This window comes from Rhinolophus ferrumequinum, chromosome 18 (assembly GCF_004115265.2).
Source record: "Rhinolophus ferrumequinum isolate MPI-CBG mRhiFer1 chromosome 18, mRhiFer1_v1.p, whole genome shotgun sequence".
Classification (NCBI taxonomy): Eukaryota; Metazoa; Chordata; class Mammalia; order Chiroptera; family Rhinolophidae; genus Rhinolophus; species Rhinolophus ferrumequinum.
This window is the reverse complement of record NC_046301.1, coordinates 36462825-36487012: the sequence shown is the minus strand read 5'-3', so window position 1 is coordinate 36487012 and position 24188 is coordinate 36462825. Positions and strand designations below refer to the sequence as shown.

At 38.3% G+C, this 24188-nt stretch overlaps 1 protein-coding gene across 2 annotated transcripts in view; it reads left to right on the top strand.

The window, feature by feature from the left end:
* The window catches only part of PALLD (palladin, cytoskeletal associated protein), a 353019-nt gene that overhangs the window by 149354 nt on the left and 179477 nt on the right, over positions 1 to 24188 (top strand). For both annotated transcript variants that reach the window (XM_033134495.1, XM_033134494.1), the window contains exons 5-9: positions 1570 to 1644; positions 5871 to 6012; positions 6529 to 6552; positions 18612 to 18731; positions 20872 to 21214. In XM_033134495.1, the coding sequence (XP_032990386.1) occupies positions 1570 to 1644; positions 5871 to 6012; positions 6529 to 6552; positions 18612 to 18731; positions 20872 to 21214 (704 nt within the window). The remainder of the gene's footprint in view (positions 1 to 1569; positions 1645 to 5870; positions 6013 to 6528; positions 6553 to 18611; positions 18732 to 20871; positions 21215 to 24188) is intronic.

Genomic DNA, 24188 nt, shown 5'->3' with positions numbered 1-24188 from the left:
ATTTGGGAATAGCATATATAATCGATATTTCATCAAAAACCCTAGAGTGGAATGTATAGAAATTTTCTGATTAAATCAATGGATTTTGGGGGGTGTTTGATATGTAAGTGTTGATAATTAGTTAACGAATGCTGAGCATTGTGCTAGGAATTTCATGGTGGGAAAAAAAAAAAACATGTAACCCGCTCCATTCCCAAAGAGTTTATAAACTATACATGGGAAACAGGAATTAATACATGGGAAGCACTTCTGGAATATGATAGAATACATTAAGGTGTAACACAAAAGCATAAAAGCAGAAAGACACGCCTGCATCTAAATATGTAAATGCCATAATGATGTAAACAGTACATTTTAAAATGGTTTAAATGTGATAGGAACACTGAATGGAAAGTAATATACCCCACTTGTATCATCGGGAGAATGAAGTGCTCAGAGGAATTCCATTGCTTTACTGTATGTTGGCAAGGTGACATCAAGGTTAAGTCTCTGGATTCATCCTGCCTCGATTTGAATCCCAGCTCCACCACCGACGAACTAAGAGACCTTGAGCAAGTGATATGACTTCTCGGTGCCTACTTTTCTTTATCTGGAAAATGAAAATAATACCATCTATCTCACAGGATTGTCATGAGGATTCAGTGAGTCGATCTCCATGTAACACTTAGAATAGTGCCTGGCACAGACTAAAAACTATGTAAGTGTTCATATGTTCTTTGGACATAAAAAGACAGTGAAAAGTAAGACCCAGGTCTCCTGAATAACAAGCCTAGAATGAGTCTTACAAAGATAATGAGGAAGTCCCATTACCATCTGTGCATCTCTATAACTCTGCCAACATCTTCGATGATGTCATGTGGAAAATTTAGACACATTGTATCAGATTATCATTATCTTAGGTTAAAAAACTAGTAATCGCTGATATAGAAGTGAATAATAAATCCAGCCTGTTTGAAAATAAAAGACTGTACACAGAGAAATATTGTCCATTCACTACTCTGAAATCCTTATCTTTCTCCAGTGATGAATGCCTTTCAGTAAACGTTTCAGCCCCTTTGTTTTTTGCACATCAAGAAAAAAATAATATATTCCTTTTTTTCTTCATTTCCTATATGCCTATATCAAAAAAGAATAAAATTAAAAATAAGATAGGTAGATGTTTGGTAATTTACCCTCCACTGCTGGTAACTTGGGCATTTTATTTAGGGAATCAAAACTATATTTTAAAGATAAAATACGATGTCTGGGAGAGCTTTTAAAAATACCCCTGTGGAAGTCCCTCCCACACAAATCCATTTGGTGATAACATTTAAAAGCTCGTGACTCCCTAAGGAACCAGGGGACTTTTACCTTGTATGTGCTTTTGAACAGAGACGAGTAACAGATGTGAAATAAGGAAGCAGACAATGTCTGTGCTGTAAGAATAGATCAGCAAAATGATATATGGAGATACTTTCATTCACTCGTTTCATCCATGTGGAGCGATCTTAATAATGAAAGGTTTCTTTCGCCCATCTTTTCAGCAATGTATATATTTGGAATTTGATCCATGTGTCTCTGCTTTTCCAGGTTCACAGTCCAACCTCGTATCTCTGCAGACCTGATGGAACCACTTCTGCCTACTTTCCTCCTGTTTTTACAAAGGTCTGACATCTGCAGGTCTCATTTTCTGTATTTGCTTTGGTGCTTAAATTCCATTTGGCTTCGTGCAGTAGTCTTTAAAAATTAAAACAAACAGATTGGTAGGCAGACTATCATGATTACCTTTGGGACTAAGTAGATATTTATTGAACAGTTGCTATGTGACTATAATCTTGTGAAGGGTCTGAGAAATGTGGGCGTGGTCAGTGACCTGCTAGAGCTTTAAATAGAGTGGGAAAGCCAAGATAGGTAGGAAAAAAAAATGACAAAATTCTGAGTAGGTAATTGCTTGGGAGAACTGGCAGGTTTTGTAGAAAATTTTTTTTGTTTGTTTTAAATGACTGATTTTTCAATTTGTTCTAAGTTGGTATTTTGCATGGCCATGCTAAATGAAATTCATTTCATTGGTCAACTGCTGAAATCAGGAATGGTTCCATTTGGCATTTCTTTTCCCCACCTCCCTTTCTTTGGAGAGAATTATAAAACTTTATTGAAAGACATTTAAAATCACAAATGGGGAAGGGGGTTACCACTTTGTGAGGGGTGTAAATGTCTATTACATTGTTTTGTACACCTGAAAACAAAATTTAAAAAAAAGTCAAAAATAAATCAAGATGTGTACCATGATTATGGACTGCAAAGAAGTTGTGACTCCTAGATTAATCTATAGATTGAATGCAAATATAGCTAAAATTCCAACAGTTTTCTTGTTTTTATTAATTTCTTTGATATTGGACTTTGCAATTTGATTCTAAAAATCTAGTGGAAGAAAAACATGGCTAAGAACAGCGGGAAGACTCCTGAAGAAAAAAAATAAGGTGGTGTTAGGGCAAGGGAGGGTTGTGTCCTCTGAGATACCAAGACTTTCTGAAGGTGTAGCATTAGGATAGTAGCGAGCTGGCACAAGGCTGGACAAATTGACAAGTAATCAGCATAGAGCCTACAGATTCTCCAGTTCCCACAGAAACCTACAGACCACTGGGTAGAAGAATGAGTTCTTCAGCAGAGGTGAAAAATACCAGACTCCTACCTCACGTGTTTTCACAAAAATTAATTCCAAGTAAACTAAAGACAAATGTGCTAAGCAAATCTATAAAACTTCTGCGAGGCTGTAGAAAGAGAGCATCTTAATGATGTTCATGTAGGGAATTGAGTTTTTTCTAAGCCAGCCTGTATCCAGCTTTAGTGAAGATCTTTTCATAAACAGAGGACACAGGGAACAAATTACAACAGCTGACAACTGTTCAAATTTGAACAAATTTGAACAAAGGCCTGTGGCCTTTGAAAGTCCCATCCTGGATAAACGACCCCCCCCCAAAAAAAAAAAGTCATGTGAAAGCTTCCCCAAATCAGTGTCACTGTAATGGCCAATGAAGTCGTCCTTTGATGCTTAAAACAGTAAACGTTTGCAGAGAGGTGGACGCTTCATGTTTACATGCAGTTTGAAAGATTTTCACAAGCAGCTTCTCGAGACCATGGCCAGAAAGTCTGTTACCGGATGTAGTATAGTCCAGGATGCAGTTGATTTTGGGGGTGCCCCATGCGTCTCTTGGTTTAAGCAAATAAAGTCTTTGCTGGAGACATCAGGGGAGGAAAAGAGGATGTAAGATTGTGCTTTCCCTCCCCACAGGGCTTCAGCACAGTGGCCTGGCATGTGGAAATGTTACAGAATTCCTCCTGGGCACCAGGAGAACTTCTCAAACACGAGACACAAAATTGTGTTTCATCCACTGCAATCCAGCTCCTAAGATGAAGACATTCTATTAGTGGTGATTCCCCTTTCTCCAAAAGAAAACTATGCAGCATTCTATGTAGCTTAATAAAAAGTAATGTAAAACAAAATCCTACATTTTTACTGAAGTTGATTTTTAAAAATCTCAACTGTTGAATGACAGGAAGCCCAGAGCATACCTCACTGGGCGTCACCAGCCCCTCCACTTTCTGTGTCTGGACTGTGGAGCATCTGTTTTCTGCAGGGTTGTTTCCTTCTTTGCTTGCATCTGCTTTCCTTTCCCTTTCCCCTTTTCGCCTTTGGGCAGCTTGGCTCCATGCTTCACAGGGTCCTTTGTGGGCCTGAACTATGGTTATTGGAAGGGCAGGTTTAGAAAATAAATCTGCCCATCTCTGTAACTCAGGTGAGCCTTTGCTCTCTCAGCTTGAGCATCTTCCTTGGCCTTTCTCTTGGGCATGATGGTTGACAGTGGGTGGTAGGTGGGCTCTGCCAGTCCGAGGGGCGTTTCCATCTATTTTCTCGTACTATTCTGGGAAAGATTCCCAAGTTTCACAGCTCGTCAGAGACAGACCAGTGCTTCTACCTGCAGACTTAGCTGGGGCAGCAGAGCTGGTGTGGACTGTAGGGAGTTGGACACACAGGCCAGGAGAACAACTAGCTAATGTGGCATTCCTTCCCTAACAGTTTGACCCCGCTAAGGGATCGCAATATCACGTGGATTTGATGTATGCCAAGAGATACCCTTAGATGGACACTAAAACACCCAGGGATGCCAAATCCTACCCTGAATGGATGATCCAGATTGCCAAATGCCACCTCTAAAGGTTGGCTGTCTCCTACAGTGCTTCTCTTTATGTCCCTGCAGCTTCTCCTAATGGCTAACTGTGTTTAGCTATGGCTTTTGCCAAGATAAAAAAATTTGCCGCTTGAGGAGCCAAATTGTAATCTTGGAATAACTATGAAGTTTTGAGTGCCTAAAATCTTTGGCATGTACCTGTTTCCTGCATTGCTGACTTTCTAACATTTGAACAAAACGTGTAATTCTAGGAACAAATCAGAGACTCCTTTGGTGCCTGTAAGCTCACACATGAAAATATTTGTGTACCGCTTGTAATCTACCGTGAATGGCTTCCTGGACAAGCCTGGAGGCGTTTAATAATTAATCCACACAAGCCAGGCCACATGAGCGACGCTTTTCCTGCTCTGACCCATTAATTTAGCTTTCTGGACCTAGTCATAAAGTAAAAGTCAATTTAAAACCAGACGCTTTCTATATTTAAGAATAAGGAAGGAGAAAGAAGGTGGTCAGAAGTAGCTAATTACCTTAACATTTTTACTCGATGACATTCTTAACCACCAGAGTCCTACCAAATGCCTTCGCAGACTTCACACGTCACGGTAGAATTTTAGAGTTCTGCCAACATCATCAACTTTCAGAATTTCCACAGAACTTTAGCACCAAAGGCCATTTGCTGCAGGATTTGTTTTTCCCAGCACAGCCTTGTTATCTTTTCAGATAATGAAAACACAATAACACAAACAAACCAAGAAAACAAAGAAACACACACTTCCTAATGTGAATTTGTTTGCTTTTGATCTACGTAGAGGTGAATTACTTTACCATAGTTGAATTGTTTTAAGAGTTCCGCATTTTTAAGAGTTCCGCATAACCTATATCAGATCCAATACTCTAGCCTCAGAAGTTTAAACAGTCAAAAAGTGTAATAAGTAGGCCTTCTTGCTAAATAATCCAGGAGGAGGAAGGAAGGCAAGGATGGATATGTAAGGGAACTATTACTCTTTTGATGTTTAAAGACAAGTATAAAAGCTGTACCCCTTTGCATCTATGAAGCCAAATTAATTTCTAATTGGTTGGATTGTAAAAATTTATTGGTCTGGTGTTGGAGCGGGTGGGAGGCAACAGGATAATAGCAAGGGAAGAGGAAATGAAGTTCAAGAAGGGAGACATGCTGCATGTTTTGTTATTTTACTCAGAACCTTAAAACGAGAAAATACTAAAACCCCTTATCTTAATAAACTTGACATAGGTGGTGGGGGAGTACATGAAAATGTTGGTGCAAGTGAAAACAAATGTACGTCTTTTTGCTCTCTCTTTCTGTCTGGTTTTCATAGGAATCGACATTCGTATGGTGTGTAATTGTTTTAAGAAGTTTGCGTTCCACCAGCTTACTTTTAAATGTAGATAAAGAAAGGGAACAGTTGTTACCATAAAATTCCATAAGTACAAGAATCAATACATTTGCAGACAGGCCCAAAATTTCTACAGGCCCTTGGTAAACCTTACTAATTTCATTGCATGGAGATTATGAATAGCTGATGAGCAATGGATTTAAAGGTGTTTATCCTGACCATAATTTTTTTATGATGCAAGTTTTGCGTCTTTTTTTCCTCTAAAATTTGGAAGTTTTATTCTCTGTTGTGAAATTGTGTAAGAACACACCAAAGTCTGATGGACAGTGTTTTCCTTGAATTTCAGGAACTGCAAAACATAGCAGCATCAGAAGGCCAGGTGGTGGTTCTAGAGTGCAGGGTCCGGGGAGCACCCCCATTGCAAGTCAAGTGGTTCCGACAAGGCAGTGAAATCCAGGACTCTCCAGACTTCAGAATTCTACAGAAAAGTAAGGAGAGGCCCATTCTCCCAATCTAACCATGTCTTCTTTCAAGCTTCAGAAAAACCAAAAAGGGTTTGGTCATTCAAATGAATTGATTTCTATCTGCAAAGAGAGGTGAGACGAGATAATCTGCCCATATGAGGGGTTGAGTAAATTAAAGCCGGGCTGCTCCCCTGTGGAGCCCTTTGAAACTCTAATGAAAATTACATATTCTTTCTTCAGAAAAATAAATGCACATATACATTTGAACTCAAAGTTGGGCAAATGATTTTAGGAGGCTCGTGAGCTTCCTATAAGACCTATGATTGGCGGTTTAGGTTGTTACTGGAACTTGAGTTTCTGTATTTATAGGAATATAAATTGATCTATCACTTTATTTTTTTTGGTATTGTGGAGTTTGTCTACAACATTTCTGCAGACATGTCCTAGATAACATAATAGAAAAAGTTAGGTAGATTTATTATTAATGGAACCGATTCTAATACTCTGTTTTTATTTACTTTTTTCTCGTATGGCAAACAGAACCTAGATCTACAGCTGAACCTGGTAAGAAGCTTTTTTCTTTCTTTCTTTTTTTTTTTTGGTAATGTATCTTAGGGGTTTTAATTCAATAGTTCTTTGTTTCTGTTTCAAAGCCATAAGCTGAACAATGTTTTTGCAGTTCCCTGGAAATGTGAAACCTCCTTAAAGACAATATCTTCTTTATCACGGGGTCTGTACACTGCATTTTACATCAACTTCTTTATTAGTAAAACATTAAGTTCCATTCAGACAAGGAGGTCAACCTCAGTGACTTACGGCTTTTTAAAATATAGTCTTTTATACTCAGAAAGCAAACCAAGCTAATGATGAAAAAACATCCTCCTAAAATTCCAGTAGAAACGAACAATCTGCTGCATACTTTTACTGACCAAAACCCACTAACAGCTAGACTCCCCAGCGTAGAAATGTGTCTCACGTGAGAGCAGCTCAGAAATATAAGCAACATTGACCACCAGGCATTTCTCATTTATGTGCCCTAAGCCATAAAATTTTACTATCCCACAAGCATGAAGAAAGTCATCTTGCCCTAGGATCTCACTTAATTACCAGGTTTTTTGACCTCATCAGAGTGCTGTGTTATCCAGAAGCATTGGGTCCAACTGTTTTCCTGCTTCAGACTTCTTGTATGTTTATGACTACTCAGGGACTGAAATGATGTATATAAAGGAAACAGGATTTTTTTTGTCTACGTATTTCATAGTACGTCCTCCTTGGGACCACTGTCTTTTGTATTTTTCTCATCATCAAAGTCACCAGTTTCACTTGTTGCCAAAGGGTAGACAGACAGATGTGTGTCTCTGCTTCAGCATCAAGCAGATCCTGCCATACATGTCCCCTCAGAGCCATGACCTTGTTCTCTCCCTTCTTTGGAACTTGAGTGTTCTCTGTGGGATACTGCAGGTCAGGTTATTGCAGTCAGTCCTGAACCTTTCACATCTAAGTATTGGGCCATTAAAAGCAGAGGGCGATCCTGTTAGCATCGAAAGCTTAAAGGATGCTGAGTTGCCTCCTTAGGGAACAGCTGGAATTAATCTACTGCCTTCTTGTCATGAGTTGCAACTAGAGCATGTCACCCTACTTAATGTGTCAGTCACCACATCAAATACTGTAATCATTTTCCAAACCATGGAAATATACAACTTCATATTTTGTCTGTGATATGTCTTTGTATAAAGTTGCATAATGCTAGTTCCCTGATACTTGAAACTGCTGAGACTCAATCTACTGCAAGAGCTAATATGGAAATCCTATAGGGAATTAGGGCATATCGTTTGCATTTACTATTTTCTATACATACATACATACACACACACACACATAATTACATACATAAAGGAGGAAAGAAAAAGAAAAATAGGAACCAAATACCCTTTTATCTGCTAGAAAGTTTATATGAGCAAATCTGTAGAGCAATTTATGTCTTCTGATGCTGTATATAAAAATAAAATTAAAACCTTGGGCCAAAAATTCTAAAAGCAGTACTACTGGAATGGATTATGGCTGTTTTTGATGTTGCAAGTTTGGATTCTGCGTGAATTCATGCAACTTTTTTTTCATCATCTTGTTATTCATTGTCCTCACCTACAGAGGTGATGATGATTCATGAAATGTCTCCTGTGATCTGTGCTATGTTGGAAAATCATAAACTGGCCATCGCCACAAAATTCAAAACACTGATGAGAAACTGCATCGCTTAGTTTTTGAGTGTGTACATCTTTGAAAGTCGTAAACACTCAATGTACTTGCAAAGAAGGAATAAATGTGGGTAAGGAGGGAGAATACAAACATCTCCGGCATCTCCCCTCCTCCATCCCACCCCCCCTTACCTCACACCACATCTACTCCTGTTTCAGTTATGGTTTGCTGTTTCGCTGCGAGAGTATAGTTTTGATCGTGAAGTATTTAATAAACTTAACCCTCAGCCACTCCATGGAATAATATGACCTCTAGAACTTACTTAATTGCCTTTTGTTGTAATGTGGCAAAATCATGAAGAAAAGGTACGGAAAACCTTCCTTTGAAACCACATATCCTAGCATTGTATAAGAAAGTTTCCCCTCTCTTATGTCTATGGAATTTTCTTTTCCCTTTTGTTAGATCTGAAAACATTTAAGAAAACAGACTCCTTTATTCCAACCACAAAAAATAACATTTGCTGAGAACAAATATTTCTTGGAAGAGTAATATTTTAAGCAAATCTGTCAATAAAAAACATATACTATATTCAGGAGCCATTCAAAACAAAATACAACTAGTTTTCCCTGACCTTTGATGATTTCTCCATGACACTATTATATTTACCACAACATTATTAGGATGGCTCCTTTCACTTTTGTAGTGGAGCATTAAAATGCTATGCTTCAGGAAACCTACCACTGGCATATGGCATTAAATCCATGATCATAACTTTTAAACAAAACTTGAAACACCTGAGTGACTATTCAAGTGACTGCTTATGTGAGTTGTTATGAGTAAGAACTTCAGAACAAGCAAATGTTAAAACCTATTTGTATTTAAACAATGTTTTGACATGCCTGACAAAACTAGGTATGATTATGATTCTTTTACTAGTAGCCAAATGTTTTCCTCATATTGATCTTGAATTTGACCACTGACATTGTAAGGGGTAAAAACAAAATATATTTTGAACTGTTTTCTTTAGTGATCTGATTGACTGTTAGATCCAGTAGACCACTGAACTATTCAACTATGTAAAATATATGTAGGAACCAGCTTTCCTGATAGTTGTTTTTTAGCCACTGTTACGTGGGAAGGAGAAAAACAGACATGACTACAATACATCTGAGGCAAGAGATAAATTTTATAGGACTAGGCCAGTGATGTTTTCCAAATGCTAAAACATAAATAGCCTTTGAAATTCAGGAACATATTTAAGCATTTGGATTTTATTACCCTCTTCCCTTCCTCTGACATATTCACTGTTGCTCTGTCCTCTCTGTCTGGCGCTCAATCTTTCTTTCTCTCTTTCTATCCCTCTCTCTCTTTCTCTCACTCTCTCTCTCTCTGTGTCTCTATCTCTCCATCTCTATCTCCCCCCTCTCTTCCTTCTTCCCTCCCTCTCTTCCTCTGTTTCTACATTTCTCTCCCTCATTCTTTTTATCTCTTCTCTCTCTTCACTCTCCTTCCTTTTCTCATTCATGTGTAAGATATATTAAAGTTCTAGAAATAAAATTGAAATTCACTACTACCTAGATGTAGCTTCGTTAGGGATTAGATATTTAGATAAAGAAGGAACTAACAGATTCTCTCCCAATGCATTTGTGCAACTGAAACAGGTTTTTCTTGTCACTACTGTGTTGCATCTGTCTAATATGTTTTACACTCCCTTCTCTGTCTAGACAGAAGTCAGCTTGCATCACAAATCTTTTCAGACTGTTTTGTGAATTAATAGCTAGTCAGCTTACTTAAGAACAACATCCATTTGTCATGTTACCTGCCCTGGCTCTCTTCTTTGACATTCTGACTTGTCACTGATTGGATCCTTGAAAGACTAGTCTAGGGGAATAGGGTGGGCAGTGTCCGCAGAGTACTCATTTGACAGCTGTTAATACTCAGGCCCTTAGCCATCTGAAAACAAGCACAAATTGTACGGAGTTACTTTTATAGCATTATCTAATGGCATGCAAAATCAAAAATATAAAAAGTGTCTTACTGGTTGGGGAATTATGCATATAAAAGTCTGGTGCCTCCTACTTTTAATATGAATCTCTGCTAACCAATGCCACCCACTATCCTAGATCTTATACAGTCGAGTCCATGTTTTGATTCTGTGATTCAGAATGTGAAGTAAATTATACTTTGTTAAATGTAACAAAGTGCTAGGTTGCAGGAGGGCAGTGGTGAGGATGTTTGTTAAGATCCCAGCAGATTGTACATAGTTAAAAACTTAATGCAAGTCCTGGTTAAGATTGTGGGTTAAACAAAAGAGGACTATATAAAACCTGTGGTTCCCAAACTGTGTGACAAAGGGGTGCGCTGGGGTGCCACGCCAAACTAACTGAGGTACTGTAATGTTTGTAATTTCTATTTGCGAACACATGATACTCAACATCTGATAGACATAATGACTAGCTTGAAGTAGTTCAGAGTTTCAACATTCTTTTCTATGACATCATATTTTGTGAAACTGAATTTTCAATGAGTGTGTGATAAAAAGCAGGTACCACATGAAAATCAATGTGGAACATGAAATTAGGTTGGCTGTGTCCCATCTGATTCCAAAAAGGGTTATGCAGAACCCAGCAGAGGCACACATCCATTAGTAAGTAATTGTGGTGATTTAGGAATCAAATAATAATTCTCTTCATTCCATTTATATATACTTTTTTCATACAGTTACTAACTTGTTAAGATCAAAATAACTGCTTAACAAATGAAGCTGTTAGGTATATATTTTGCTTTGGAGCACCACAAAAAAAAAAAATAAAAAAAAATACAGAGACACCTAGCATTCCATGAACCAAAACAGTTTGGTTCAATCTCTGGGGAGAGAAGGGAAAGGCCCATTTAAGTGTGTACCAAAAAGAAAACCAAAGGACTCTTTGAATTATAAATGATGAATGCTCCTACTCCCAGCCATCTTCCTGCACAGCTTTCCAGAATGCTGGCCTGTGAACTTTTCCTCCTGGCAGAGACTGAAGGACTCTTTTCTGGGCAACCTGAACATCTCAAGAGAAAAAAATGAAAAAAAAAAAATCTATACATGATGGTATAGAAGTTTCTCCAACAAAGAGACCATCTAGATTACAGTAACGGGAAGGCCAAAGTTGACATGCTCCACTCTCATGCTCAGAACTTCTAATCAACTCACAACCATTTCAATCAGAAGAGATGAAAGACATTTAAAGAAATCTCTATTTGGATGATACGTAAGAAGACAAGCAATTCCCCCAAAAAGCAACTCGGACAAAACACACTTGCAAAGAAAAGAAAATGTAAAAAACAAACAAAAACACTCTCCTCTGAGAGACAAGAAAATCAGTGCTTCCAAGAAGTAAAAATAAAAAGCTGTAAGAAGGGAGGAGGAGGGGAGGAATGCTTGGAAAATAAAAAGTTCTTGGAATGAAAAAGTTGGTAGCAGAAATAAAAGTTGACGAAATGTTTGACAGAGTAAGCCAAAAAAGACCAAGAGAAGCGATAATGAGAAAAGAAAATCAGAGACTTGAGAGAACCTGCCAGATAGACTACACATGTATAATTGGGATTCCGGAGAAGAGAACAAAGAAGGGGGAAAGATTATCAATGAAATACTGTTTTCAAGTTCCCCAAACTGAAGAATATCGATTTCCAGATTGAAAAGACCCACTGAGAGCAAGATGTATGAACATAAATGTACAGCAGTTTGCATTGTTGTGAAATTCAGAATATCCAGGACAAGGAGATGATTCTGCCAGTGTTCAGGGAGAAAACATGAAGTCACATACAAATTAACAAGATCAGAATGACTTAAGACTTCTCAGCAGTCATACTAGACACAAAGAGACAATGAAGCAAGGCCTTCAAAATTCTGAAGTAAAATTACCTCCAGCTAAGCATTCTACACCCAGCCAGTCCTTCAATTCAATTATGATAATTTGTCAGGATTTTTCAAATTTCAAGGTCTCAAAGATTTTCCTTCACACCGTTTATGCAGGATGTGCTCCACCACAGCAAGAGAATTCATCCAGAAAGAACAAGATGTGGGGTACCAGAAAAAGGAGATCAAACACAAGTGAGAGGCAAAGGGAACCCCCAGGAAGGTAACCAGCCGTATGTCAGGAATCGGAGAAAAGTCCATGTTGGAACCATGTGCTTTCATCACTAAGCTTGTTGCCACTGCTCCGTCTTTTGCCTTGATGACAGAATGCTAGGGTCATAAGCCTCATCCAAATTCTTACCTCTACTTTGCCTGTCCTGCTTTCCTCTCCAAGCATTGCCTCTTGGATCAGCTGAGACCACTCATTTCACCCTCCATCGTCCACCCCATGGAAGTGTTCTGATTTGATCCTGTGCTGAGATCTGGAAGTTGGCCATGTTGAACTAGAGAAAAAGTATGGAGACACAGACTCTTCCAACTGTTCCTGCTGTCTGCCCAGATCTTGTCCACACTCAGCCCCTCCAGATTTGCCCCACGAAGCAGATTTCCCCCGCGAAGTCCCTAATATTTCCCAGGACTCATTCATGACCTTGCCCATTGATTACCTCTGTGGGGGCTTTTGTAAAATTACAGGGATATTGAAGCCACTTTATGCCCCCGGATAGTTCCTCGGAGCTTTTTGTCTAACAGAGGCAAGTTTGTCTTTTCTTTGCATAACAAGATGTGTGCTTGTCACTCAATTTTCTAAAAACTAAAGAACAAATTTTTGAAGGATACATAAATCTGTGGTAAGCACACAACGAGAAACAAAGGAATGATTACCTCAGAAGTAGGAAGATTCCATTGGGGAGGCATACAGGACAGTTCTGAAATATCGGTAAGATTTTATTTCTTAGACTTAATGAGTACACGGGTTCATTTCATGATTACTCAAACTGTACATTTTAAGTATAGTTCTCTCTATATGCTACAGTTCACAATTTTTAAAAATCCATTATAAAAATTTATACAAGCCTTACATTTAATTACTCTGAATCTAATCTTCTTGATTGAGCCCAGAGTTCTTTGCTATCAGTTGTGTGAGCCAAACCATGTGATGTAGAAGGTAAAAGCTGGATTTCTGTTTAGTTAGACTGGACTCTTCCCTCCACACCCCCAACGACATCAACAACAAAAAACTGGGAAGGAAAGCATTTATGAAAATGTCCCTTTATTACCCGAGGGACTTAGTCATAGTATCCTTGCTGCCTCATCTTTTTATGAGTTTCTGCAAACAAAATGGTTTTATTTGTATTTAACCAAGTGTTTAGTATGTCCAAGAACTTGAATGAAACAGGGTTGACTTGTGGGAGCTATTGATGTGATTAAGTACTTTTTAGGTAATCGTTGAAAAAAAAGAAAAAAACAAAACACAAAAAATAGAATTTGTCACCAGCAAAAATATTTTCCAATTTAGTAATTTATTTTATGCTCTCAAATAAAAACCTTTCACTTAGTAAAATTGAATTAAAATGGATCGTAATTATCATCATGAATAATTTAAAATTTTTCCATTTGTACTGGAGGTTTTTTTTTTTTTTTAGAACAAATACGTAACCCTTTGACTCCCTTTATTTGACAAAAGCAGAGTCATTTCCTGATTTCCATTCCTCACCGAAATGTATTTTACAGATGTGTTGAAGGTCTTTGTTTAAGTAAGATGCTACCAGATGAAAATTCAATATTACAGCCTAGCTCATCTCATTTCCTCATGGCTTTCTTCACGTTCATAATGTCAGAACCATCCAGGCTATAATGCTCCTTTCAATGAAATGTGAGCCTACTGTCATTTTTGGAAGACATTTTCCAAGAGAAGAAAAGCTGAACACCTTTAGGGCATTGGATTAAAATTTTTTCTGGTAAATATCACTGAGACATAGCAATGCTTGAACAGCACAAAAAAGAATATCTCAATGCTTTTTTATTTCGTCTTTGTTCTGTAAATCTGTAACCTCTAGGTGTTCAGTTGGTCATTAACTTTATGCTTGCATGTACTTTATTTTATGCAATTGAAGTATTCCTGAAAATTCATATAAAATGAATTTTGATCAATCGCAATTGAAACACGTAAGGAAGCTTAGAATCAGTCTCGCTGAGAATTCCTTTAGAAAACAGTCTTTTTGTAAAGCACATGTTTACTTTTTCTCCTCAATTTAAGTTTCATCCATACATTTATTCAAAAGTATCTATGGAGATCCTGCTAAGAGATGCTGAGAGTACAGCCGTGAGCAAAGCAAATGCTTTCTGCTTTCTGCTATTCTAGTCAAGGGACAGGCACCATTACACAATAAATTATTTCATTATAGTTGTGGTAGATGTCTCCCAGGGAAGTTTGCCATCCTAGGTGGTAGATCTGACAAAGTGTAACCAAAAACGGATTCTCTGAGAAAGTGATGTTTAGGTGGGAGGAAATGTGAAGCTGAGTAGGACAGTGCTAAGTACTTTGGGAGGAGGGCTTAGAGACTTAAAGGAATGTGGCTTCTCTAGGAGCCGCCCAAGAGCCAGTGAGTCCAGAGCTCAGACTGAAAGAAGGTGACAGGCACACCTGTAACCTAGCAAGTAACCTAGCAAGAAACGGGCCTCATCATTTAAGGCTTTATGGTCACATTAAGGGTTTTTAATTTATCCTCAAAGTCATGGGTGAATTGGGCGGGGAAAGGTGGAAGGGGTTGATAACACTTTATGCTCAAAAGGGCCCTCTGGATTAGAAGGCGCAGGTTTTCTTATAATGGCATAACTCAAAAAAAAAAAAAAATCACACAATTGTAGACGACATAAGAAGGAACTCTAAAATTGCTCCAAAACTCTTTTATGTCATCCCTGTTAGATAAGATTTTAAATGTATCCTCTTTTTAAATGTAGGTTTCAAGATGCAGAACTATGTGTTTACAGGTAAAGCATTCTCAGGTATTAAACTGGCAGTAGGCATTCTTCTAAGTGTCTCCAGAAACTCTGCCACCTTTGGAGGTGTAAATAGCCCAAGGTTGAGAGAAGACCTTTCCTGAGGGCACCAAGCCCTGGGCAGCAATGCAGAGATGGAGGCAGTGGCTGCCTGGGCAGGACCTATGGAGGTGCTGCTTAAAGCTGGGAAGGCTTCATGGCTCCCAGCAGTATCTGCTAAGAGGAAACAAAGGTGACCTACCTCTGCCTGAAGCCCATTTTTCAGAGGGCAGCCAGAATGTGAGGTTCCCTGCCCCACCACCAAATCTAAGTAAATGGGGCTATTTCTAATATCAAAATTCCACTTTTCAATATACTTTCGATGGCTTATATCCTATTTCAATACTTGTAGCTTAGAGGACACAGAGCCCAGCTCCTTGTACAGATGAATTTCTAGTGAATTATTTGGATAGTGAGAGTAATTAAAATGTTCAGATTCAGGAAATTCCTTGTTTCCCATCTTAAATCTTTCGTTACCTCATTTTACACTGGGTTCCTTGTGTCCTGAACTAGGAAAAAACAATGAATTAGAGAGGCTTGTGCCCTCTAAAAAGGGAGCATGCTATGGGAAGCAGGATGCATACTTCAGTATTTTGGCCAAGACCTTGAGAGAGTCACTTTGGATCTCACCTGAAGAAATGAGGGATTTGGGCTAGTTGATTTATAAAATCCTTTAGAGCATTAATTTTCTAAGTTTTATTCACCCTTCTCTGGTTAAGTACACTTTTAACTCATTCTGTAACCCTATGTATTCAATTTAAAAATTCCCAATCCTTGTACCTTTCAAGATAACAGCCCGCTTTCCAAATGCTTAATCTTATGTGAAGCTCCAACTTGCATAATTTCCACACACTTTATCTTCTTCAATTGCAAAGCCAAGAACTGTGTACAGTACAGTCAAAAAAACAAGATTACCTTATGCCCTCTCTGTTATCCTATTGATTTCCTTCTATTCAGTGACCTTTTAATCAAATAATAATTGTGTATTTTGAATGTATCAGTAGTTATCAAATTTTGACTTGAAAACCCCTTTCTTTTTTTTTTGAATTAAATTTATTGCGGTAACATTGGTTGATAACATTATATAAATTTCAGGTGTACAACATTATAATTCTATATCTGTATAATTTTATACTCTGTTGCATAGTTACCACCAAAAGTCTAGATTCCTTCTGTTACCATATGTTTCAACCCTTCATCCAATTTGCCTTACCCCTACCTTACTTTTCCTCTGATAACCACCACTCTGTTGTCTGTATCTATGAGTTTGTTTTTGTTTGTTCATTTGTTTTTTGTTTTGTTTTATATTCCACTTATGAGTGAAATCATATGTTTTTGCCTTTTTGTGTCTGAGTTATTTCACTTAGCATAATACCCTCAGGATCTATCCATGTTGTCACGAATGGCAATATTTCATCTTTTTTATGGCTGAGTAGTATCCCATTATATATATGCACCACATGTGCTTTATCCATACATCTGTCAGTGAACACTTAGGTTGTATCCAGGTCTTCCCTATTGTAAATAATGCTACAGTGAAAACGTGGTTGCAGATTTCTTTACAAATTATTAGTTTCATGTTTTCTGAGAAACTTCTTAATAGGCCAAATACTTCTAGTCAGGATTCATTGATATTTATTGAGCCAGGGACTGTGCTAGGTCATATGGGGTAGTGTTTTTAAACTGCTGATCATGACCCATGAAAATGGATGGTAACCACCATTGTTTTAAAATAAAGTAAAATACAAAATAGTGGAGTACACTTTATATAATAAGTTTATTGTTTTGTCAGTTTACTCTGGGAACTCTGGTTTCCTCCCACATCCCAAAGATGTGTGTGTGTGGTGAATTGGTGTGTCTGTATTGTCCCAGTTTGAGTGTGTGTGTGTGTGTGAGAGAGAGAGAGAGAGAGAGAGAGAGAGAGAGAGAGAGACTCTGTGATGAAGGGCATCCTGTCCGGGGTGGTTTCCATCTGATACCCTGGGTTGCTAGGAGAAGCTCCCACCACCCATGACCCTGAACTGGAATAAGGGGGTTGGAAAATAAAGATCTTACTTGTTTTTATTCATCTTTCTTAAATGTGTGTATAGCTCACATTTATTTCAATGTTTAATATTAGAAGTGTTTTGGGTCTTTATTGACAGCTTGGTGATGTTTTTATGACTAGAAAGATGCCCTAGGAACTTAACTCTTGTTTCTGTCAATTAGCCTGTGGTAAAATCAGTTTCATTATACGTTGTTTCACTTACAGTTAGACTTTCCAAGAACCTATACATGACGTTAAGTGAGGACTTACTGTATATCACTTTTCTTAACATTTACCAACATAATCTTCTTTATTTTACTGGTACAGTATAGACAGTCAATTTAAAAATAGTTAATATACACTAGATGTAGCTTTTCAATGGTAAGGTCTAACATGTACTGGCTACAAAGCATTTACTGTGTGCCAGGCAGTGTTATAAGCATAATGTATATCATATCGTAAGAATAGATGACTTAGTTCAAATTCTGATTTTACCATTTATTAGCTATGTGATGTTGGGCAAATCAGTGGTTTTATTGTGGTTCAGTTTCCTGTCTATAAAATAGGCTAATAATAATAAACAAATCTCCCAACGTTGACCTGAGAATTAAAGCTACATTAATATCCAGTGCTGGTGACTGTATCTAGTACCTAGTCAGAGCTACACACTGTGAGCGATTGTCCTGGGCCATCATCAGACCTCACAGTAACCCTGGGATGGTTAAGTCCATGCGTCATAACTAATACAAACCCTGTAATGGAGGTTGTGCTATTACTTCCACTTTACAGAAAAGAATATTGAAGTTCGGGGCGGTTGACCAAAGTCACAAAAGCACAGTGTTGCAGGAGCCTTATTTAAGCTCTGGCAGCTGGTTCTCGAGTCTGGGCTTTTCATGCTATGTAACACTGCCACACCGTGTAACAGTGGCTTCCAGAATAATTGTGTGCAGGTCAAATATTTGCACATTATGTTCTTTTTCCCATTGTCAGCATTTCAGAGAAGCTTGATTTTCCCCACCAGTTGCTTTTCAGTTGAGCAGAAATAGGCAGCCACACTATAGTAGAAAGAACTTCCGCATACAAACAACTAGGCAGGAGGAGAATAGAGCGGGCATCTCCTGAGCATCTTCCACATGCCAAGTGCGGAGGTACACACTGCAAACATCTCGTTTCATCCTCACAGAGATCCCATTAGGTGTATATGATCCCCACTTTGTAGATGAGGAATCCAAAGCTGATCTTGTCCGAAATCACCAAGGTCTGACGCCAAAGCTTTTGCCCCTAGGCTAAACTGCTAAATTAAGTATAAAGAGGTTCTATTGTGAATACTTTGGTAAAGCGATTCTTTAATAATCAGTATCTAACTTGCTTGTTTTATAATAGAAAGACAGATGGTCTGTCTTCTTCAAAGTGGCTTCGTGGGGTCACTCTGATGAGGCATTCTGTTCTCTTCCTTTTCAGAGGAGATCTGTACCCTCGTTATCGCTGAGACTTTCCCTGAAGATGCGGGGATCTTTACGTGCTCGGCAAGAAATGATTATGGATCAGTAACCAGCACTGCCCAGCTGGTTGTCACCTCAGGTATGCAAGGACTAAAAAATGGTGAGGTTCTGTTCCCGGCATTTAGTGTGGTTCCCCACAGAGGAACGAACTATCCCAGGAGGAGTGCTCAGCCATTTGGAATGCTGGCTGCCTCTCCAGGAGTTCTCCTAACAGTCAGTGTTTCATCAGGAAACAAAAGGCTTTGAGGGAGGGGAGTGAAAGTGGAGATGAAAAACAAAAAGATAATGATAATGTAGCAAATGAACCCATGTGGGGCTATGTTTTTTGAATCATGCGATCTTGGTCTTGGAAACAATGGAGCTGGTTTCCTGACATCCTCACGTTAACCCAGAATCATGCTCACATCAGAAGGCCACCTCTGAATGGGAGGTGCTGCCACTGTTCTCAGCAGTGCCAACACAGCAGATCTGGGGATATTTGTACGAATCAATCAGTGTTTCATCCATGATTGAAAGTTCCGAAATACTAATGCAAGATAAACCTAATATAATTTGGAGAAGGTGTGAAGATCTTAGAAATCAAAGTTCATGGATAGTGAAGTATAACTCTTGATATGAAAAACTAAAGCAATATATCAGTGCAACCAATATTCAAAAATATCTGGGTATTTTTTAAACTCAGAAATTACCCTTAGGGAAGGCAACATGAAACAGCTTTATCTTTTATTGTCTTTTAACTTTAGTTTGCTATTTTCTGCTTTTACTGATTGGCGTTACCTTAGCTGTTGTTATTCCCTCATCTCTGTTCTTCATTTTATTGCAATTTAAAAAATACCTCTTTGACCAAACCTGGCACATAGTAGGTAATCAGTCTTTGGATTGTTGGCTTGATGAGACAGACTTAGAGAGAACAATCGAAATCGCGCTTTGATTTCTTGGGAAGAATGGAAACTTGGTGCTAGGTGGCAGCAGAGGCACGACCAAGACTGGGTTAGGGACCTTCTAGTGGGAATTGTTACTGCTTCTTCATCTTAATTAAGACTAGAAATACGAGGTTTGCTTTAATGGGGAAAGTTGATATGAATGAGTACTTTAAATGTGAAAAGGAATTTCCGGTATCGTGACTGGAGAAACAGAGCGGGGACAATCCCAGTATTTTGATTCTGAGTTGGCTTGAAGACTGTCCCATCACATGGCCATAGCAGGAGTGCAGTGCTCCAACAGTATGGACAAAGCTCTCAGGTCTGTGTGGCAAAATGGGCGTGTAATATTTCCCATTTTTATCCGTGCTAAATCTATAGGCCCAACATAATCAAAAATATAATATATATAATATGTATAAATATATAATATATAATATGTATATATTATAATATGTATAATATATGTATAATATGTATAATATAATATGTATAATATATAATATGTATAAATGTATATACATATATATTTATATCAGTAAACATATATATTTATATCATATATACATATATATACATATATATACATTTATATATACATATATATTTATATCATATATATATATATCAGTAAACATTTTTAAGTATAGTCCAGGAGCTCTGCTGGGTTCTGGGCAAGGTGAGGAATCCCAAAAAGACATCTTATATCAAGATGCTTTCAGTTTATTGAGAGTAAGAAGTAAAAATTTCTTTTGTGCTGAATTACAGCTGTGGCAGTCATCTGAATTGGAAAACAAAGTTGTCCATGAGATCATATTTCTTGTAGACACAAAGCTTTACTTAGCTTTTACTAGAATGAATACCCATTGCTTCCCACGTAAAACCTTTAGAGCTTGAGCTAATGTCAGGAAGCGCAGGTAGGATGTTCAGTCGGACAGTCGGATCTGTGGGCTGAAATGTGAGAGGACAAAGCATTATATTGATACTGTTTGTGTTGCCCTTTTTTTTTTTACCAAGTTCTGCCTTGGGCTCTTGTTTGAAACTTGTTGATGAATTGGTAGCTGGTCTCTGCCACGTGTGGGCCGGTTCAGGCAATGAAACAAGTAGCAGTCACCCAAAACAAGCTTGGAAGAAACAAGCCCTCCAGCTGGCTTGGCTTCTGCCTCAGATGAGAGCAACACAGCTACCTCTTCTGTAACAACTCGACAGGGTTTAGGGGATTCTCAGATGATCTATGACTGCGTGACAATAATTTGAGTTAGTAGCATCTTATTTTTTCCTCTCTTTCCTCTTCCTTAGCCAACACTGAAAACTGTAGCTATGACTCCATGGGAGAATCCAACAATGATCACTTCCAACACTTTCCACCGCCCCCTCCAATCTTGGAGACAAGTCCCTTTGAGTTGGCTTCAAAGAAACCGGCTGAGATCCAGCAGGTGAACAGCCCAGAGTTGGGGCTTGGAATGGCAGCCCTTCAAATGCAGTTCAGTTCTGCTGAGAGGGAAACTAACGGAGTCCACCCCAACCATGGAGTAAACGGACTGATTAACGGCAAAGCTAACGGTAATAAATCTCCTCCAACACCAGCTGTCCTGCTTTCACCCACGAAAGAGCCACCACCTCTGCTTGCCAAACCGAAACTGTGAGTATTTCTGCATGGTTTTAGCATACTTTCCATGCCCCTGTTCAATTGCTTCTCTGGTCAGTGAAAACGCTTTGCCTGGACTTAGCTATGTGGTACATTGCCACTTCTGCAAGCAAGTTATCCCTAGCTGATGTGACTTTGCTACCAAGTGGGGTCGTTCAAAGATATATGATACTTAAAAATAAAGAAGGTGAATGAGAAGCTTGGTTAAATCTTGCCTTTGCTAAAAGCCATAACTGGTTTCAGCTGTGAAAATATCTGTGCTTGGTGTGGCCTTCCAGTGTATAGCAAGGATGTAGCCACTCCCCAGAGGTGATGGGCAATGGGACCTACTTTGAGCTCTCTATTAAAAGCATTTCCAAATGCTTTACATTTAAAAATCAGTAAGGAAATCTGATATAGATAAGCACGGGAAGACTAAAAGCTGAGGATGGAAATTCATTGTATAGAACCTGGGGAGGGGGACTGAAACCAGAGATAACCAGGCTTGTCAGGAAGAAGAGCGCCCTTCACAACATGACCTCCTTGGCTTTGGAATTCCATGGAACTGCATATTTCCATGAATACCAGCTTCATATTTGACTTCCATTATTTTCTTAGGATGATAAACCTTGCATGAGCTGTTTCCATTGGCACCACACAGCAGAGAGTTGTTATGAATGGAGCCATTACAGTGTTAGAGAGAGGCAGAAATCAATTAACTCAAAAGTTTCTATCATAGCATAACAGACCTTGAATTACTGCCCTGACAGAGGTCAGTAGAAATGTCAGAAGAGTCGTATAAAATGTATACATACTCTCCAAGGTCACATTTCCTTGAGAATGAATGCGCCAGAATCTCGGAAAGTCCCTTAGATTTTCCTATGATGTCTGATGTTTTTGATTTGGGGCAGGAAAGATGACTTTAGGGTAAGAGTTATTCTTTATTTCTCTGGTACCGAACAGTCTGTTCTTCTCTCTGTCATCAGCTCATTTGTTAGAAATGCTAGAACCTATAAGATAGTCACTAGAATATCTTACAACTCTACTGTTTATTAAGTGATTGCATGAACATTATTAGACTAATCAAATGAATCAGCCCAATGAACACCTTAAGTTAAAAATGGGCAGATGATTTTCTAAAAGTAAACTTCTGGACGATCGTCTGTTGCCGTTTCAAAAATCTGTTACTACCCTGCACTTAATTCTGTATGCCGTCCAGGCTCATTTTGCAGGCAGTGGGACTACTAGGTTTGTATACAGTAGTGTGAAAGATGCCAGGTAAACATGTAATATCTATGTTCCAGCTCCATTGACACACTGAGCAGGTAAAATGAGGTCAAAAGTGGCAGCTTTAAAAGAGATTTACACCCTTGTAGCTCCAACCCATAAAATGAATTGCCACTGCTAACCCTTTCTGCCTTTACCTGTTTGTTACATATGTATTTACAGTGCTTTTAATGAAACACGGGGAAGAAAGGGCGGATGTGTTTAATGACTAGAACTTGACGTGCTCTTGATTCAGTGATGTGTATCCACCAGAAAGGCTGTCATAAATTGGATATAAATCACAGGAGAGCAAACATGAGGAGCTGTTAACAGGCATTGAAGCCCTTCTTATCTCAGGAGTTTCAACAGCTCTTCAGCTTTTAGTTCTGCTTTACGGTACTGTTACTGTGTATGATGGAGTGGGGGCCATGTCTACAAAAGACAGACAAATCGGTTTTGTGGTTTTTAAGAGGATGAGTAGCTTAAGCACAGGTTGGAAGAGTGGCATCATGATTTTCTTATTAGTCAGATTTTCAATATAAAATAAGATGCAGGAAAAATGGACTGCAGTGTTGAAGATCCTTATATAGGGGTTACTCTTCCCTTCGTGAGGAAATTAAGGGAAAGGCAGAGCACCTAATCACGAAGCCTGGCAGCTTAGAGATAAAATTTTACTTATACCACATTTTATTGCTGTTTTCTTTTTTCAGATCATTAGGTATTTAAGTATATCCTTAGAGCATCAGTAAAATGGGTTTCATATTGTATAATTGCCATTTACTAGATAGAAAATCATGTGATGACAGTTTATAATATTTACTAATTTTTCAATTTTTCTTACGAATTATAATACTTTATTGGATTGTTTTAATTAGACAGTAAATGCGTACTTGATGTAATAACTCAAACTATGCATAAGTAATTAAAGAAAAAGTTAATTCTCTCTCTTCCAAGGCACGCTCTTGAAGTAACCAATGTTTTTGGTTTGGTGTGAGGTCTCCTTTCTGTATTATAGTATTTTCTGAAAGGGTTTGCTCATTGTTTTAAAAGTTGTGTGTATTGATAAAAGAATGTTGTTGAATGATATCTGCAAATAATTTAGAATGGCATCTGAGTTATTAATAATTAATGACTACAGGTAACTACCAGGTAAAATTCTTTCACACATCTTTTTATTTCTTTTCATACATTGGGGGGAAAGTGAGATTTGCTTCTTATTCTTGGCATTGAAAAACTTTAGATCACTCTAATCTTTTCTCATTGGCACGTGATTTTATTCCTCTTCATAAAAAGAGAGATTTATATTTTGGGGCTTTGTGGCATTTCATGTATCCAAATCATTTGTTATTAATCAAATAGGAAATGATTAGGGGACAAAAAATAAGAATTAAAATATTTACTCTCACAATACATTAACCTGAAAATCGTTATTTGTCAGATTCCTGAAAAATGATCATTTTCAGAAAGAAAATCTCTTTGCATTTTTGTCTCTCAAATAGCTCCAATAGATCATGGAAGGGGCGAAGTCAAAGACTACAATAAAAAGACAGAAATATCATGAATTCTTTTCTTTAACAAGGTCCAGCCCTGATCCTCTCTTATCCAACAGAAATCCTCACAAGTAGCCTCACAACCCTCGCAGACCTCCAGCTGAGTCTATCAGGCCTGTCCTAGAGGACTGGGTGCTCAGCGTCCTGGAGGCATCCACTTCAGTTTCTGCTCT